At 56.3% G+C, this 16,670-nt stretch overlaps 3 protein-coding genes across 4 annotated transcripts; all 3 read right to left on the bottom strand.

The window, feature by feature from the left end:
- Positions 1-122: 122 nt before the first annotated feature.
- LOC141969089 (uncharacterized) lies at positions 123-3,828 on the bottom strand. The gene is made up of 6 exons (XM_074924516.1): positions 3,505-3,828; positions 2,662-2,814; positions 2,172-2,348; positions 1,587-1,819; positions 853-962; positions 123-394 (listed from the first exon to the last, which is right to left on the bottom strand). The coding sequence occupies exons 1-6, from the start codon at positions 3,826-3,828 to the stop codon at positions 252-254; spliced, it is 1,140 nt and encodes a 379-aa protein (XP_074780617.1). The 3' UTR covers positions 123-251.
- A 30-nt stretch (positions 3,829-3,858) lies between these two features.
- On the bottom strand, positions 3,859-12,671 carry LOC141969105 (peptidyl-prolyl cis-trans isomerase H-like). Of its 2 annotated transcripts, XR_012634992.1 has the most exons (9): positions 12,443-12,671; positions 11,890-11,954; positions 11,236-11,259; positions 10,692-10,736; positions 10,208-10,250; positions 7,552-7,644; positions 4,710-4,849; positions 4,221-4,309; positions 3,859-3,996 (listed from the first exon to the last, which is right to left on the bottom strand). XR_012634992.1 is itself a non-coding variant. In XM_074924537.1 (8 exons), the coding sequence occupies exons 1-8, from the start codon at positions 12,656-12,658 to the stop codon at positions 4,306-4,308; spliced, it is 630 nt and encodes a 209-aa protein (XP_074780638.1). In that variant the 5' UTR covers positions 12,659-12,671; the 3' UTR covers positions 4,210-4,305. The 2 variants fall into 2 exon arrangements, 1 of the variants encoding a protein (XP_074780638.1); XM_074924537.1 differs by lacking the exon at positions 3,859-3,996 and having other exon boundaries at positions 4,210-4,309.
- A 374-nt stretch (positions 12,672-13,045) lies between these two features.
- Positions 13,046-16,658, bottom strand: LOC141969090 (uncharacterized). Its single transcript, XM_074924517.1, has 6 exons — positions 16,312-16,658; positions 15,469-15,621; positions 14,979-15,155; positions 14,394-14,626; positions 13,660-13,769; positions 13,046-13,201 (listed from the first exon to the last, which is right to left on the bottom strand). Exons 1-6 carry the CDS (start codon positions 16,633-16,635, stop codon positions 13,059-13,061), a joined length of 1,140 nt encoding a protein of 379 aa, XP_074780618.1. The 5' UTR covers positions 16,636-16,658; the 3' UTR covers positions 13,046-13,058.
- Positions 16,659-16,670: the final 12 nt, after the last annotated feature.

Genomic DNA, 16,670 nt, shown 5'->3' with positions numbered 1-16,670 from the left:
CTTCAGGGCTCCGGAGATGCCCTGAAACACACCCCCTGTGAGAATGGGACACCCTGAGGCGGGGACGTACGGCCCCTCGGGTGCGACAGGGAGCCCGCGGTCCTTTCCCTCTACCCGAGGGAGGGGAGACTGTGCCCGGGGAACACGGCTGGATTCCCCCGGCCCTTGTGGGGCGTGGCCTCCATGGCTGCTTTCACTCGCCAGAATGGGGGCGACAAAGAATTTCCACCAACTTTCCTGAGTGTTTTCTATCACTTTAATAACTCTCCCTCAAAACTGTCACTGTCGGACAGTGTTGCCCCAGCAGGGATATCCCAGGCTTTGGTGACCTTTGGCAGAAGAGCAGATGTCCGGCGACAATCCTCACCAGATCTGGTTTTACGTTTACCGGTGGCTGGGAGAGAAAAAGAAAGATCCGATGTTACTTCCACAGCAGACCGAGCCCACAAAGGCAATGGACAACTCTCAACTGCCACAGGACGCTGTGAAGGTCTGGAGAGATTGAAGGCCTCCAGAGGAAACCAGAAGGGATGAAAGGGACACACACAACGGAAGAAATAAGATTTTCCATGTTTGACCATAAGGAGCCAACCTTCTAAAGCCCGTGAAAGAAACTCCAGAGGAAGCACTGTCAGGAAATTCTTCTCTGGAGATCCCGCTCCCTGTTCTGGGGTTCCACCTAACAAGACCTGCTTTATGCTCTGCAGGATGAGCAAGCAACTTCTGTCTCCTAATTCCACGTGACCAGGAATGACATGGAAAAGGCTTCTACGCTTTCAATATCTCAAGCCAAACCCAACCGTAATCCCTAACCCGCCCGAGCACTGAAGAATCACATCTGGAGCTGCTTACCTGAGCCCGATGGGTTGACGCTCGGTGCCCTGGCCTTGCTCGCACCTCCGCTTTCTGGCTGCAGAGTCTCGCCGCTGTTCCTGCTGGCTTCTGCCAGCCTCTCATTAGCCCTGTGAGAAATGCAGGAGCGTGCAAAAACGACTCTTGCTCACGGTGGCACCAAGCGGTTCCCCAGGTGTGACGCTGCACTGTTGGGCTGAGGAACACAAGACTTCCGAGCCACCCGCGTGTGCTGCTGCTCGGGCTTCCAAGCAGTCTGTGTGAGGTCTCTGTCAGACCTTTCCCAGAGGGTCGTAAGGACTCCGGGCTCTTTCCCTCCTCCCGCGGTAAACACAGACTGTTATCACGGACAGCAAAGAGATTATTTTTGCCTCACAGCCTCCTGTTCTGTCCCCTCTGCCTTTTCCCGTGTGTCTCCCCTCAGCTGGAGGGTAACAGCAGAAGGGAAAGGAAGCTCCTCTTTTCCACCATACGTGCAGCAAGAGGAGGCGGCTGCAGAAAACCTTTCCAAGAAAACTAACTAAACCACCCTCCAGACAGGCCTGATCGGCTTGGTTACTTCAGGGTCCGTCAAGAGAAACAAAACCAGGGCTCGGCAATGGGAGAGCCCAAGGTGGGCTCTGCAGAAGTGCACACATCGTGCTGCCCAGATCCAAGAAAGGGACGTGGGCTGGAAAAGCCACAATGAAAAGGGTCCTGTTGTATTAGGTGGGGAAAAAAAAGTTTGGACTTACTTATTCAGTTTGTTTCTGAGAACTCTTGCAACGTCCTCCATCACACAGAAACGCTTGTGAGAGCTCTTCAGTTCTGCCTGAGCATAAGCCAGGAGCAGGGCGGTCGACTCCTGCTTCTCCTGTGCTCTCTCCAGCTCGAGTGCCTGAGCTCTAATGATCTGCTCCAGCTCGTTTCTCCAAGAGGCGACAGCGGTGTTCATCTCTTCTATTCTGGCTTCAGCGGCTGCCTGTACCTAAAAGAGAAGATGCAACTTCAAGAAACGGGAAGACAAAGGCAATGCCCAGCCCTCTCAACAAACCTGCTCTTTCCGCCACTTTGACATAAAAGCTCTTAAACAGCCTAAACGCTGCCTGGACGAGGAGCAGCAAAATGGCTGCGTGTTTTTCACGCCCACTGGTCCCAGGACACACGACACACAGACTCTGACGCAGCCTTTTGCAGCTGCCCGCCTTCCCTACGGGAAAGCCAAACCCACAGCACTAACAAAGAGAACCACGTGCCCAAGACAAAACCCCCAGAAGTCGTGAGCGCAACCACAAGAGGACGCAACGCCGACGACAGATACCAATGGTACATGAACTGACCTGCAAAAGCTGACTCTGATATCGCTTCTCTTCCTGCTCTGCTGTGGTGTGAGCTGGGCCAGGAGTCGCCAAGCGATCTGACAGAGTTGTCACCATCTGTCCCGTCTCCTTATTTAGAGCTTCCAGCCGCAGAAATTTTTGGGACAGCAGCTCCAAGTCTGCGGAGAGTTCGCGCACCTGTACGTGGGGAAAAAGAACCTGCCTTGAGCAGAGGGGTCTCAAGTCTCGGTGAAACTCCATCAAAGGGATGCATCGAGATCATGGCTGTCAATGCACTGAGTTTGTATTTCAACCCAGGGAAAAGGCGCTTGGATTTCGGAAAGTACGTGCGCCTTTCAAGCCCTTGCCAACAAGATGCTCCAGCTTCCACCCATCCCTCCTTTCCAGACAGGCTCCGCGGCAAAGGCGCTCACTCCTCCTGCAGCATCACAGCACGTCCGTGCCTCAGAACAGCTTCAGAGACATTAACGTGTTGACAGCCTTTGTATACCTTGGCCTTCGCCTTGTCCAGGTCCTCCTGCAAGCGGGAGTTTTCTTCCTTCAGGCGACTGCACTGGTGCGTCGAGTCTTGCAGTGCAGTTTCTGCTGTGTGCTGCTTTCTGACAGCATCAACGAGCTCTCCTTGCAGCTGTGCCTCTGTTCTCTAGGGAAACAACGAGTACAAAGAAAAATAAGCCCAAGTCCGTATTTTTACTTCCAGTTACTAGTTCACAGACCGAGATCAGTTTTCTAAGTGCATCGCAAAGCAAAGCCATCGCATCCACGGGAAGAAGAGGGCATCTGCACAGCTGATGGTCTCCAGCCATCCCTGGCGAGTGAAGACGACTGCAGAAATGTCATCACTCGGTGAAGATTTCTGTCTCCCAGCACATTCCCCTCGGAAGATGCCGAGACTGTGCCTTTGTGGGGTTGGGCTTGTTCCTTAAGTTAATGCTAAAATCTAACCGGAGGCCAACGCGGGAGCTGTCGTTGGACTGCAGCCCTTTCTCCCGTGATCCCAGCCAAGGCTTCCTAGAGCCAGCTCTGTGTATCAGCCTTCACGCCATTGTTCTGCTACACAAACGCAACCCAACGCCTGCCTCAGCGTTTCTACGTACGTGTGTGTCTATAAACATCTCAAGGCTTGTCAGAACCTTCCGCGATTCCAACAAAACCAGCGCAGAACAGAACCAAGCCGAGCGAAGGACTCCCGCGCACGTACCGCACACCTGCCGACTCTTAGAAGCGCCAGACGGCCTTGGGAACCGCTCTCCTTTAAGTCAGTCTTGGCCAGTGCTCACCTCACCTCTTTTTCTACCTTGTCGGCCTCGCATGTAAAGGCACCACCACTCACCATTCGTTCCTGGGCGGCCTTGTTCTGCGCGTCTCCCAGCTGCTGACGCAGCAAAAAGTTTTCACTTTGGAGCTCGGCCAGTTGTTGCTGCAGCTCTTCTGCCTTCTTGGTGACATCTTCTCTCTTCTGATCTTTCATAAGGCAGAGATCATGCCAGTCCTCTGTCTGCCTTTTGGACCTTTGTAATTCTCTTTCTGCCTGCTCTAAAGCCGATGTCTTTTCCAAGAGGGCTTTTTTCAGTTGGTCCACTTCCTTTTCCAGCCCATCAGCTTTTCTTTCGGCTTTGCTCAGCTGACGAGACAAGCTCTTGTTTTCTTCTCGCATCTCAGTGACGTCCTCACAGAGCTGTCCTTGCACCCGAAGGCACTGGTGACATTCTGTCAGACACACTTGCGCCTGGACACCTTCTGATGGCTGACGTGTCCCAGGGCTCAGGTGGGAAGGGGATGAATCTGACCCCACCGTCAGTACTCGGGCTCTGACATTTTCTGCCTGTTCAAAGTTACAGAACACAAATGGACAGCACTTAGGGAATCAGCTCAAACCAGGAGACAGCAGCAGCATTTCATACAACCAGAAGAGGACTGTCAGCTGCTTGACATCAGATGATCAAAGAGTTTTCAATAACTCTGCCTTAGACACGATTCATGGAAAAGTCTGGCTTTGCATTAGCACGGGAAGGAGGACTCGAATTGAAAATCTCTGGTTTTGCATACCTCCGGCCCAAAGCTCTGGCTCTCCTTGACGCCTTCTTCATCTGATGGCGACTTACGGACGGCCGACTCCAAGCAGGCGGCAGGCTCATCTACATTAAACACACATATTGTTGAAACCAGAGTGAGCTCACACAGCTCCTTGATGCCTACAGTGCTTTCCCAACCGTCGTGCTTCCAGAGACAACCCTAGCACAGCCACACACCCCAAAGCCAGGGGGACCTGTCAAAATGCAGATTCCAGACACGTCTCTTTTCCCTGTGCCAGGGGGATGACGGGATGGCTCAAAGTGATCAGCAATGAGCCCCGAAGGAATGAGCGTCTCGAGAGTTCTGCTTTGCAGGGACAAGGCCCGGCAGTGCACGTTTTCCTGGATCCTCAGCCACACCACATCATCATTTCCAAACGGCCCGTCTCCACGGCAAGCCGCCACAAGGGCAGGCGACAGGCCTTCTGCCCATCCCTCCTCCACCAACCCCGGAGAGTCCTACCTGCTCTCGGCAGGGCGGGTGCACACCGCCTCGCTGCTGCCCCACGGGGAGTGCTGGGTTCTGACACCCCTTTGGCTTGGCCTGGAGCAGCTTCTCCCTTCTTTTCCCGCCCTCGGGCGTCCACGGGCCGCGCGCCGCGCCTGGAGAGACAAAGAGCAGAGCCAGTCGTGGGCACAGCTCACGGCAAGGAGAAGGGCCCGTTGTTGCCCGCCCTTTCCGTGTTGACCTCCCTCGAGGACCAACGCCCCCAGGCACAAAGCTGAGCCCCAGGGGAGGAAAAGAGCCCCGGAGCTTCCCAGCCAGCGCCCGCCTGCCTGCGCCCCGTTACCTGTCGGCCTTGTCCCGGCAGTCGGTGTCGCGCTCCTCCACCAGCGGCCGCGCTGGGGCCCAGTTGCCAGTGGCGGCTGCACGGTGCAGCTCGTCCCGTGCCTCTGGCGGCGGCTCATGGCCACCGCTGATCCTGGAGGACGCGGGACCCTCCCCTGCCCCCCTGCTCCTGTCCCTCCTGCACAGCCACCGCCAGATCCTCCTCATGGCCCGGCGGGGGTGGGCACTGAACCGCCTCCCCTCGTCTATCCCTGGGGACTGGTGCCAGGCAGGACTTAGTGGGCGCTGCCTGGTGTCGGCTGCCAACAGAGGAGCCAACCCCAAGGAGTGGCAGGGCACGGGCAGCTGCCTGCAGGCTCAGCCACCACCAGCAGCGGTGGCAGCACCGGCTGCACCAGTACCAGCTCCACCAGCGCTGCCACCAGCTCCACTGGTAGCTCCAACAGAACTTGCACCAGCAGCACCAGTTCCCTTGGCAGCACCAGCTCTACCAGTGCCTCCAGCACCAGCCCACTGACACAGCACTGGCAGCACCACCAGGTACTGTGTGTGCAGGGCCTGTGCCAGAACCCCTCTTGTTCTGTGCGCTGATGTCATAACGGGCTCGGTGGGGGCTGGGAGGGGCCCGTTGCTCAGGACCTCTCTGTGTGTGTACAGGCCCCGTTGCCAAGGAAACAGCCCCTGGTGCACGTGTCCAGGGGCACAGGGTTGCCCAAGGCCACCTCTCCAAGGTTGCCACCTCTCCCAAGGTTCCCACCTCCCTGTGGACCCCTGTCCTCCTCTTGCCTGCCAGGCTCGCCTGCGTGGGAGACAGACGGGCTCGGCAGAGCGGGCTCTCGCCAGCAAGGCTCCCTGCAAGCACAAGAGGCGGTGGCTGGACACGCCCATGTCCCTTTTTGTGCTTCCTGGGTTCTCAGCCTGAGTTTTGGAACACCCTGGACCCATTTCTGTGCCTCTCTCTGCATCCCTGGAGCCCTGGCTGTCGCTTTAAGGGCACCCCAAGTCCCCGGGCTCCATTTCAGGACGCCCCTACACCTCGCTTTGCTTTCTGGTGTGCCCAGTCCCCATGCACGTGCCTTTCGATGCACCCTGGACCTGTGGCTGCGCCGACTGGGTCTCCCCTCACCCCTCAATGCGCCTTTCGATTCACCCAAAACCCCCTGGTGTGCCCTTGGTGCACCCTGCAGCCCTCTGTTTGTCAGAGGCGCCTTTGGTGACATCTCCACACTCCTCGGGGGGCTCCCTCCTGCACCCCCGGTTGCAGTCAAGGTGACAAATTAATCTGCTACGAGATTAATCCCCTTGAGATCGAGCCAGTCCTCAAAGATTAGAGGAGCTGGGGGTGGCTGGACTTATCTCTTCAGAGCTAGGCCAGTTACTGCCAGAGAGGGCCATCCTGGACAGGGGAGGAGGGGGAGGTTTCTCCTCTGGTTTAACACCTGCCGGTTCTTGTATGGGGAGGATTTTAGGTGCTCCCTTCTCTCTTAGGGGTATGACAATAGGGATGTCTTTGTGCAACCCCTGCCCCTCGGCAGCCCTTTTGGCACACCCTGGACCCCGGGGCTTTTGGCCGCTCGCTGGCTGAGCCTTTTGCAATGTCCTTGCTGATCCCATCTGTCATCTTTTGGGGGCATCCTGAAGCCCTCGCTGTGCTGCTTGAGGGTCCCTGGACTCCTTCCTGCACCTTTAGGGGCACCCTGCTCACCGCGCTGTGCTGTTGGGGACAGCCCAGACCGCTCCGTGGGGCACACACAACCCCCTGCATGTGCCCTTCCGTGCACCCCCAGACATTCTGGGGGGATCCTCCAATCACAGAACGGTTTGGAATGGACTTTTAAAGGTCACTTAATCCAAGGCCTCTGCAATGAGCTGGGACATCTTCACCTCCATCAGGTTGCTCAGAGCCCCGTCCAGCCTGACCTTGACTGTTTCCAGGGACGGGGCCTCCACGGCCTCTCTGGGCAACCTGGGCCAGTGTTTCACTACCCTCCTCATAAAGAATTTCTTCCTTCTATCTAGTCTGAATCTACCCTCCTTTCGTTTAAAACCTTTACTGCTTGACCGATTGCTACAGGCCCTGCTAAAATGTTTGTCCCCGTCTTTCTTATAAGCCCCCATAAGTATTGAAAGGCTGCAATAAGGTCTCCCCGGAGCCGCCTCCAGGTGCCCACAGCCCGTGTCAGAGCTGTCGCCACCCACCCACTGCCCTCTCCCCACGACACCCAAAGAGCTGCAGACAACCAACACAGACAACTTCCAAGCCACCCACATGTGCTGCTGCTCAGGCTGCCAAGCAGGTAAAAAAGAAAGGATGCTGCAGGATCAGGACTGTGTCGCTCAACACATTAACTCATGAGGAGCCTTCTGGCCAGGAGCTACAAAGCAGGTCTTTTAGACCTTGTATCCGGTGCTGGAGATTCCTGTTGTCTGGCAAATCACTTATACGCTTCGGAAAAGGGCACAGAGAAAATACCAAAAGCTTTTTGGTCTTAGAATGTCCCTATTTTATACTCACCATAGAGAGCAGCCCAGGAGCAGAGTGTTTCAGTTTGAAGTTTTCATCCGCAAAAGGACCCCTGTATATACTGGCTACTCCAGTGCCGTCGCCCTGCGCGAGAGAGGTGCCCACTCAGCCACAGCAACTGCTACGGAACAGCTCCATTTAAAAACTAAATTTAAAATGCCCAAGCCAAAGGACAGGGTTAAACCCAGCCCAAAATGGGTGCCGTCCTGCCATCTGCACACACCAGCAGTGAACACGTTCAATGTTTCATTTCTGAAGAGGATCATCGAGTGGATTCTAACTCCACAGCACATCCTTTGCCATCCACGTGTTGGCAGAAACCCACAGAGGTGGTAAGGATCAGGTTCAAGTCTCCCAGAGAGAGACAGAGGCTACAGATGGCTTGGGATGGACCCCCCTGGCCTCGGCAGGGAAAGGGGAGGGGACATCAAAGTAGGGGCTGGTGAGAAAAGGGAAGTGGTTGCCTGGAAAAAGTTGGTTGCTGCTTCCTTATTTCACCTTATTTTCTGTGATTTTATAGGAATTAGGGAAGTGATCTCACTGTTCATCAAAGACAGTTTCTGAAAGATGGAGCTTCTACCTTTTGCTGAACTTTCTACCAAGTCGAGACATCCTGTACTACAAGGACAAGCCCCAGCCCTCAGCCCTCAAGACGCTTCTAAGTTAAAGCAGCGTGGCCCCTAGCAGCTGCACATTGCAAGCTTTGACTGCTCACAAATTTGTAACTTTGCACAAGCCTGACGCATGGTTCAGGCAAGACACATAAGTCGTGGCGTGGCTGAAAGGCCACCCTGCCCTTTGGTCCGGGGTTGCAGAGACACTCCCGTGTATGACGCCAAAAGGACTGAGCAGGGACCCTTCGACAGAACAGCCTGACAGATGCTGCAGTGAGGAACCATTTGGGGAAAGCTGCAGAAGCAATGCAGCCCGGTATCTCTGGCACAGTCAGTTACATTCACTATTCCAACAGCCACTTCCCTGGGTTGATTTCACAGAATCACAGAATCGTCTGGGTTGGAAAAGCCCTTGAAGCTCCTCCAGTCCAACCATGACCCTCCCCCTGACCGTTCCCAACTGCCCCAGATCCCTCAGCGCTGGCTCAGCCCGACTCTTCAACCCCTCCAGGGATCCCGGGGACTCCCCCCCCTGCCCTGGGCAGCCCATTCCAACGCCCAGCAGCCCCTTCTGCACAGAAATCCTTCCTCAGAGCCAGCCTGACCCTGCCCTGGGCAGCTTGAGGCCATTCCCTCGGGGCCTGGCGCTGGCTCCTTGGCTCCAGAGACTCATCCCCCCTCTCTGCACCCTCCTGGCAGGGGGTTGCAGAGGGCCAGGAGGTCTCCCCTCAGCCTCCTCTTCTCCAGACTGAACCCCCCCAGTTCCCCCAGCCGCTCCCCAGCAGACCTGTGCTCCAGACCCTGCCCCAGCTCCGTTGCCCTTCTCTGGCCACGCTCGAGTCATTCAATGGCCTTTTTGGGGTGAGGGGCCCAAAACTGAACTCATCGAGGGGCGGCCTCACCAGTGCCCAGCACAGGGGTCAGATCCCTTCCCTGAGATCATTTCCCCTTCCTGTGTCACTTCAGCCCCATTTCTTCTGCCTTGCTGCAACCTGCCTCCCTTCACTGCCTTTCTGCTTAAGACAGACGTTCTTTAGGAGGACAAACTTAACAGGAAGATAAGATGCCAGTAATGTACCATGTGCAGCTCCACATCTGCTGCTCTGCTTGCCTAGCCTTTGCTTCTTTCTCCCCTGTTCTGTCTAGCTTACTCTCAGCTCCGAGACAGGAACACAGACCCATTTCGAGTGGTCAGTGTGACTGTCCTTGCTCCTCAAGTGGAACTCTAGCAAGTGTAATTTATGAATCACAAATACTGGTGCAATCTGCAATGCTTGCTGAGCTTCATGGAAGTAATAAAGTCCACTGGGACAGCTGAGCAGCATCACAATCAGCAACTACCTGCAAGTCTGGGGTGGCTGAGCCACCCGCTCTGCGGTCAGGTCTCTCGGTGACTTTCACACAACCAAGCTCTATCAATTTTGTATCAAAAGAGCTTTATCATCCCCCTCATGTTTTGAAATACTTCCAGGAAGGAAATAGTTTTACTGGGTCCTAGGACAGGGAAGAGACCCTGTGGTCCTCCAGGCTTCCCCGTATCCTCGGCTTATCCCTAAGCCAGAGCACAACCACCACTGCGGGCACAAAATTCTTTTCTATTGTCAGACAATTCACTAACAAACAGTTAGTTTTTATTTAACTATCCTTTGCACTAGACACTTGCTTCCGTACCTAGGGTCTCTCTCCACAGAGCTAACAGAAATTTGTTTGGGGGGACAGGAGAAGGAGGAAAGACAACACGGTAAAAAAAACCAAAACAAACTTTGCAAGTTTGAGAAGCCTCTAGCTGTACCGCCATGCTTCTTTTAGAGAGAAAATATCTTGGGAAGGACAAGCTATGCTCACCCAAGATTTGGTTCCAAGTACATTATAGTCTGTGGCAGTAAGACGGCAGCAATGCTACGAGGAAACCTCCAGTGACTAGAGTACCTCAAAAGAGAGCCAAGAGACCCCACAGATCAGCACGGACCCTGGGAAGCAGCTGCTTAATATACCACGTAGGAAAAGCACCAAAGGAATATAGCAGTACTCACGTTTACAAAGTCACCTCCTTGGATCATGAAATCCTTGATTACCCTGAAGAAGTAAAACAATGCTCAGTTCTCAGTAGACAGATGTCTCAAGAAGCTTCTTCACATGGGGCAAACAGGAGTTCTGCCTCGCTGCACAACGACACTTACCAGCGGCTGTGAATGCTACAGTCTAACGTCTACAACAAAGATTAACTACTCGCTGCTAGCGGGCAATTCGGGACCTGCTGCTGCTCGACCAGGGATAGCGATTAGAGGACGGATGCCAGAACGTGATCTCTGACCTGACGCACCGGGCACGGGGGATCCCTCCCAGTGACCCCAGCGTACACACCTGACAGACCCCCAAAGGCCCCAGAGCTACAGAAGGTCGCTATCAGCCAAGACCTGCAGATGCCTCCCAGACCAATAACGCCCCAGGCAGCTCTCAAAACCACATCTACCTCAGACTGCTACTTCAGTGCCTAAACAAAAGCAGAGGAATTACCTGTGGAAAGTGCTTCCTTTATCACCTACAGGGACACCATCCTTCCTGCAAGGAAAGGACAAGGAAAACCATTGCAACTTACTGCATATCCCGACACAAAACCCTCCCAGGAATTCCAAGGGCTTGTCCTACACGTTACTACTGCCTTGACAGACCACCCAGTGCTGCAGCCTGGCTCCGGGCTGGTGCTGCCCGAGGCAAAGGCAAACCTCGAGCGAGCTCTGCCCGCTAAATGACACGGTTCCCTACACCACCCAAGCCAGCACCTTTAGGGGATCCCACCGCCCTCTGCAGCACGAGCAGGTGGGATGTGCAGACAGGGCTTTTCAGAGCAACCTGAGCACGAACAAAGTCATGCCCGCAAGGGAACGGCCGCCACCTCTGCGACGGACCGAGCTCATCCCAATTTCATCAGAGCAGTTGTCTGCAACTCTTTCATTTTGTACTGGCAGGGCAAGAAACGCTTCCAAGCGAGCCTTCTTCCCACTCAGCCACTCCTGTTTCTCCGGGTGGGCTACTTTACAGGACACCGTAAGCCGCTTACCTGAATTCGCCCGTACAAAACTGCCTGCAAGACAAAAAAGAGAGCGGAGCGTGAGGCACATCTGCCCCCGCAGGACACAGAGCGCTGCGTTCAGCCAACGTGCACTGCCTGGTGTGCAGGACTTCCCTTGCTGCATCGGGGACGACCCCGGTGCAACCGTAACCGGCAGCAACTCCTCCCCACTGCCATTTTAAAAGAGACTTCTCTGCTTTCTGCAGTCGAGCAGGGCAGATATTTAACGCCGAGCTCGTAAGGGGCAGTGAACGTGGAGCAGGCACCGTGTTTCCCAGAGAAGAGGCTACATCCATCTCTCCCGTGGCAGTGGGACGCCCAAGCGGTGCATCCCGCGGTCAGCGCCAAGAGAACCGCGTGGCCGTGCCCTCAAGGTACGGCCTTTCCCAAGGGCACCGAGCGTACGAGAAGCTCCACACGGGGAGCGGAGCGGGACTGGAGCCCTTCACCTTCCGGCCAGGCGGCCTCCCCCAGGGCATCGGGGTGCCGCACGGCCGCACCTCTCCGGCAACGGAGAGAGGAGCAAAGCAGCGCAGCGGCTCTGGGGGGCAGGCGGCCCCTCCGCCCCCTGAGCCCTTCCTGCACACACAAGTCTCCACAGCCGACCCAGGCCGAGCTGCAGAAACGCCGCCTGCTCCTCACCTGAAGTTCGCTGCTGTTTTGGGTACAACGTCGGCGAACAGCTCGATCTTCATGCGGCCGACCTCCTGGGGAGACGGTGGCCCCGTGAGCCCTCCGGGCCCCCCTCGCACACGCACCAGCCTCCCCACCGCCGCGCCCGGGGAAGCGCCACAAACTCGCCCCCCCGCTGCACCCCCCACCCCTGCCAGCCCCCTCCCGCGCACCCCTGCACCCCTCCCCTGCAGCCCTGCTGCCAGCCCTGCCCCGCGCGCCCCTGCAGCGCTGCAGCCCCCGACTCTGCCCCGCGCCCCGCTCCCGCTGGGCCCCTCCGAGCGCTTTCAGCCGCCCCCCCGCAGGCCCCGCAACGAACGCTCGAACGCCCCCAAGCAACCGCGGCAGGGCACCCCGGCGGGCACCCCGCAACCCCCTCCCGGAGCACCCCCGCAAGCCCCCCGGCCACTGCTCCCCTGCGAGCCCCGCACCCCCTCCCGCTGCACCCCCACCACACCCCAGCTCACCCCCGCAGCGCCTCCCGCTGCGGCCCCCGGCTCCGCCGCGCAGCGCCCGAGCCCACCTGCCCGCCGATGGTGACATCGAAGAAGACCACGGGGTTGCTGGGGTTGGACGCCAGCACCGCCATGCCAGCCGCCTCGCCCGGAACCGGAGGCGGAAGCGGCGCCGGCCCCGGAAGTGTCCGCGGGGCGCGGGCGGGGCTGAGGCCTCCCCTCAGCGCGGGGCCCGGCGCTGCCGCGGGCGGGCGGGCGGCGGGACGGAGGGCGGGCGCCGGCATCGCAGGCAGCCGGTGGCCCGGCAGCGTTTTCCCGGCGGGCCCAGGCGGCCCCGGAGCCGGCGCCGCGGCCGTTCCTGACCCGAGCCGCCGGATGACGCCGGGAGGGTGTCGAGAGCCGTGGCGGAGGCGGAGGGCTGGGCCCGGGTGGCCTTCAGGGCTCCGGAGATGCCCTGAAACACACCCCCTGTGAGAATGGGACACCCTGAGGCGGGGACGTACGGCCCCTCGGGTGCGACAGGGAGCCCGCGGTCCTTTCCCTCTACCCGAGGGAGGGGAGACTGTGCCCGGGGAACACGGCTGGATTCCCCCGGCCCTTGTGGGGCGTGGCCTCCATGGCTGCTTTCACTCGCCAGAATGGGGGCGACAAAGAATTTCCACCAACTTTCCTGAGTGTTTTCTATCACTTTAATAACTCTCCCTCAAAACTGTCACTGTCGGACAGTGTTGCCCCAGCAGGGATATCCCAGGCTTTGGTGACCTTTGGCAGAAGAGCAGATGTCCGGCGACAATCCTCACCAGATCTGGTTTTACGTTTACCGGTGGCTGGGAGAGAAAAAGAAAGATCCGATGTTACTTCCACAGCAGACCGAGCCCACAAAGGCAATGGACAACTCTCAACTGCCACAGGACGCTGTGAAGGTCTGGAGAGATTGAAGGCCTCCAGAGGAAACCAGAAGGGATGAAAGGGACACACACAACGGAAGAAATAAGATTTTCCATGTTTGACCATAAGGAGCCAACCTTCTAAAGCCCGTGAAAGAAACTCCAGAGGAAGCACTGTCAGGAAATTCTTCTCTGGAGATCCCGCTCCCTGTTCTGGGGTTCCACCTAACAAGACCTGCTTTATGCTCTGCAGGATGAGCAAGCAACTTCTGTCTCCTAATTCCACGTGACCAGGAATGACATGGAAAAGGCTTCTACGCTTTCAATATCTCAAGCCAAACCCAACCGTAATCCCTAACCCGCCCGAGCACTGAAGAATCACATCTGGAGCTGCTTACCTGAGCCCGATGGGTTGACGCTCGGTGCCCTGGCCTTGCTCGCACCTCCGCTTTCTGGCTGCAGAGTCTCGCCGCTGTTCCTGCTGGCTTCTGCCAGCCTCTCATTAGCCCTGTGAGAAATGCAGGAGCGTGCAAAAACGACTCTTGCTCACGGTGGCACCAAGCGGTTCCCCAGGTGTGACGCTGCACTGTTGGGCTGAGGAACACAAGACTTCCGAGCCACCCGCGTGTGCTGCTGCTCGGGCTTCCAAGCAGTCTGTGTGAGGTCTCTGTCAGACCTTTCCCAGAGGGTCGTAAGGACTCCGGGCTCTTTCCCTCCTCCCGCGGTAAACACAGACTGTTATCACGGACAGCAAAGAGATTATTTTTGCCTCACAGCCTCCTGTTCTGTCCCCTCTGCCTTTTCCCGTGTGTCTCCCCTCAGCTGGAGGGTAACAGCAGAAGGGAAAGGAAGCTCCTCTTTTCCACCATACGTGCAGCAAGAGGAGGCGGCTGCAGAAAACCTTTCCAAGAAAACTAACTAAACCACCCTCCAGACAGGCCTGATCGGCTTGGTTACTTCAGGGTCCGTCAAGAGAAACAAAACCAGGGCTCGGCAATGGGAGAGCCCAAGGTGGGCTCTGCAGAAGTGCACACATCGTGCTGCCCAGATCCAAGAAAGGGACGTGGGCTGGAAAAGCCACAATGAAAAGGGTCCTGTTGTATTAGGTGGGGAAAAAAAAGTTTGGACTTACTTATTCAGTTTGTTTCTGAGAACTCTTGCAACGTCCTCCATCACACAGAAACGCTTGTGAGAGCTCTTCAGTTCTGCCTGAGCATAAGCCAGGAGCAGGGCGGTCGACTCCTGCTTCTCCTGTGCTCTCTCCAGCTCGAGTGCCTGAGCTCTAATGATCTGCTCCAGCTCGTTTCTCCAAGAGGCGACAGCGGTGTTCATCTCTTCTATTCTGGCTTCAGCGGCTGCCTGTACCTAAAAGAGAAGATGCAACTTCAAGAAACGGGAAGACAAAGGCAATGCCCAGCCCTCTCAACAAACCTGCTCTTTCCGCCACTTTGACATAAAAGCTCTTAAACAGCCTAAACGCTGCCTGGACGAGGAGCAGCAAAATGGCTGCGTGTTTTTCACGCCCACTGGTCCCAGGACACACGACACACAGACTCTGACGCAGCCTTTTGCAGCTGCCCGCCTTCCCTACGGGAAAGCCAAACCCACAGCACTAACAAAGAGAACCACGTGCCCAAGACAAAACCCCCAGAAGTCGTGAGCGCAACCACAAGAGGACGCAACGCCGACGACAGATACCAATGGTACATGAACTGACCTGCAAAAGCTGACTCTGATATCGCTTCTCTTCCTGCTCTGCTGTGGTGTGAGCTGGGCCAGGAGTCGCCAAGCGATCTGACAGAGTTGTCACCATCTGTCCCGTCTCCTTATTTAGAGCTTCCAGCCGCAGAAATTTTTGGGACAGCAGCTCCAAGTCTGCGGAGAGTTCGCGCACCTGTACGTGGGGAAAAAGAACCTGCCTTGAGCAGAGGGGTCTCAAGTCTCGGTGAAACTCCATCAAAGGGATGCATCGAGATCATGGCTGTCAATGCACTGAGTTTGTATTTCAACCCAGGGAAAAGGCGCTTGGATTTCGGAAAGTACGTGCGCCTTTCAAGCCCTTGCCAACAAGATGCTCCAGCTTCCACCCATCCCTCCTTTCCAGACAGGCTCCGCGGCAAAGGCGCTCACTCCTCCTGCAGCATCACAGCACGTCCGTGCCTCAGAACAGCTTCAGAGACATTAACGTGTTGACAGCCTTTGTATACCTTGGCCTTCGCCTTGTCCAGGTCCTCCTGCAAGCGGGAGTTTTCTTCCTTCAGGCGACTGCACTGGTGCGTCGAGTCTTGCAGTGCAGTTTCTGCTGTGTGCTGCTTTCTGACAGCATCAACGAGCTCTCCTTGCAGCTGTGCCTCTGTTCTCTAGGGAAACAACGAGTACAAAGAAAAATAAGCCCAAGTCCGTATTTTTACTTCCAGTTACTAGTTCACAGACCGAGATCAGTTTTCTAAGTGCATCGCAAAGCAAAGCCATCGCATCCACGGGAAGAAGAGGGCATCTGCACAGCTGATGGTCTCCAGCCATCCCTGGCGAGTGAAGACGACTGCAGAAATGTCATCACTCGGTGAAGATTTCTGTCTCCCAGCACATTCCCCTCGGAAGATGCCGAGACTGTGCCTTTGTGGGGTTGGGCTTGTTCCTTAAGTTAATGCTAAAATCTAACCGGAGGCCAACGCGGGAGCTGTCGTTGGACTGCAGCCCTTTCTCCCGTGATCCCAGCCAAGGCTTCCTAGAGCCAGCTCTGTGTATCAGCCTTCACGCCATTGTTCTGCTACACAAACGCAACCCAACGCCTGCCTCAGCGTTTCTACGTACGTGTGTGTCTATAAACATCTCAAGGCTTGTCAGAACCTTCCGCGATTCCAACAAAACCAGCGCAGAACAGAACCAAGCCGAGCGAAGGACTCCCGCGCACGTACCGCACACCTGCCGACTCTTAGAAGCGCCAGACGGCCTTGGGAACCGCTCTCCTTTAAGTCAGTCTTGGCCAGTGCTCACCTCACCTCTTTTTCTACCTTGTCGGCCTCGCATGTAAAGGCACCACCACTCACCATTCGTTCCTGGGCGGCCTTGTTCTGCGCGTCTCCCAGCTGCTGACGCAGCAAAAAGTTTTCACTTTGGAGCTCGGCCAGTTGTTGCTGCAGCTCTTCTGCCTTCTTGGTGACATCTTCTCTCTTCTGATCTTTCATAAGGCAGAGATCATGCCAGTCCTCTGTCTGCCTTTTGGACCTTTGTAATTCTCTTTCTGCCTGCTCTAAAGCCGATGTCTTTTCCAAAAGGGCTTTTTTCAGTTGGTCCACTTCCTTTTCCAGCCCATCAGCTTTTCTTTCGGCTTTGCTCAGCTGACGAGACAAGCTCTTGTTTTCTTCTCGCATCTCAGTGACGTCCTGACAGAGCTGTCCTTGCACCC

This window comes from Athene noctua, chromosome 22 (assembly GCF_965140245.1).
Source record: "Athene noctua chromosome 22, bAthNoc1.hap1.1, whole genome shotgun sequence".
In the NCBI taxonomy this organism is placed as follows: Eukaryota; Metazoa; Chordata; class Aves; order Strigiformes; family Strigidae; genus Athene; species Athene noctua.
The sequence above is the reverse complement of the archived record's forward strand: the minus strand, read 5'-3'. Positions and strand labels throughout refer to the sequence as shown.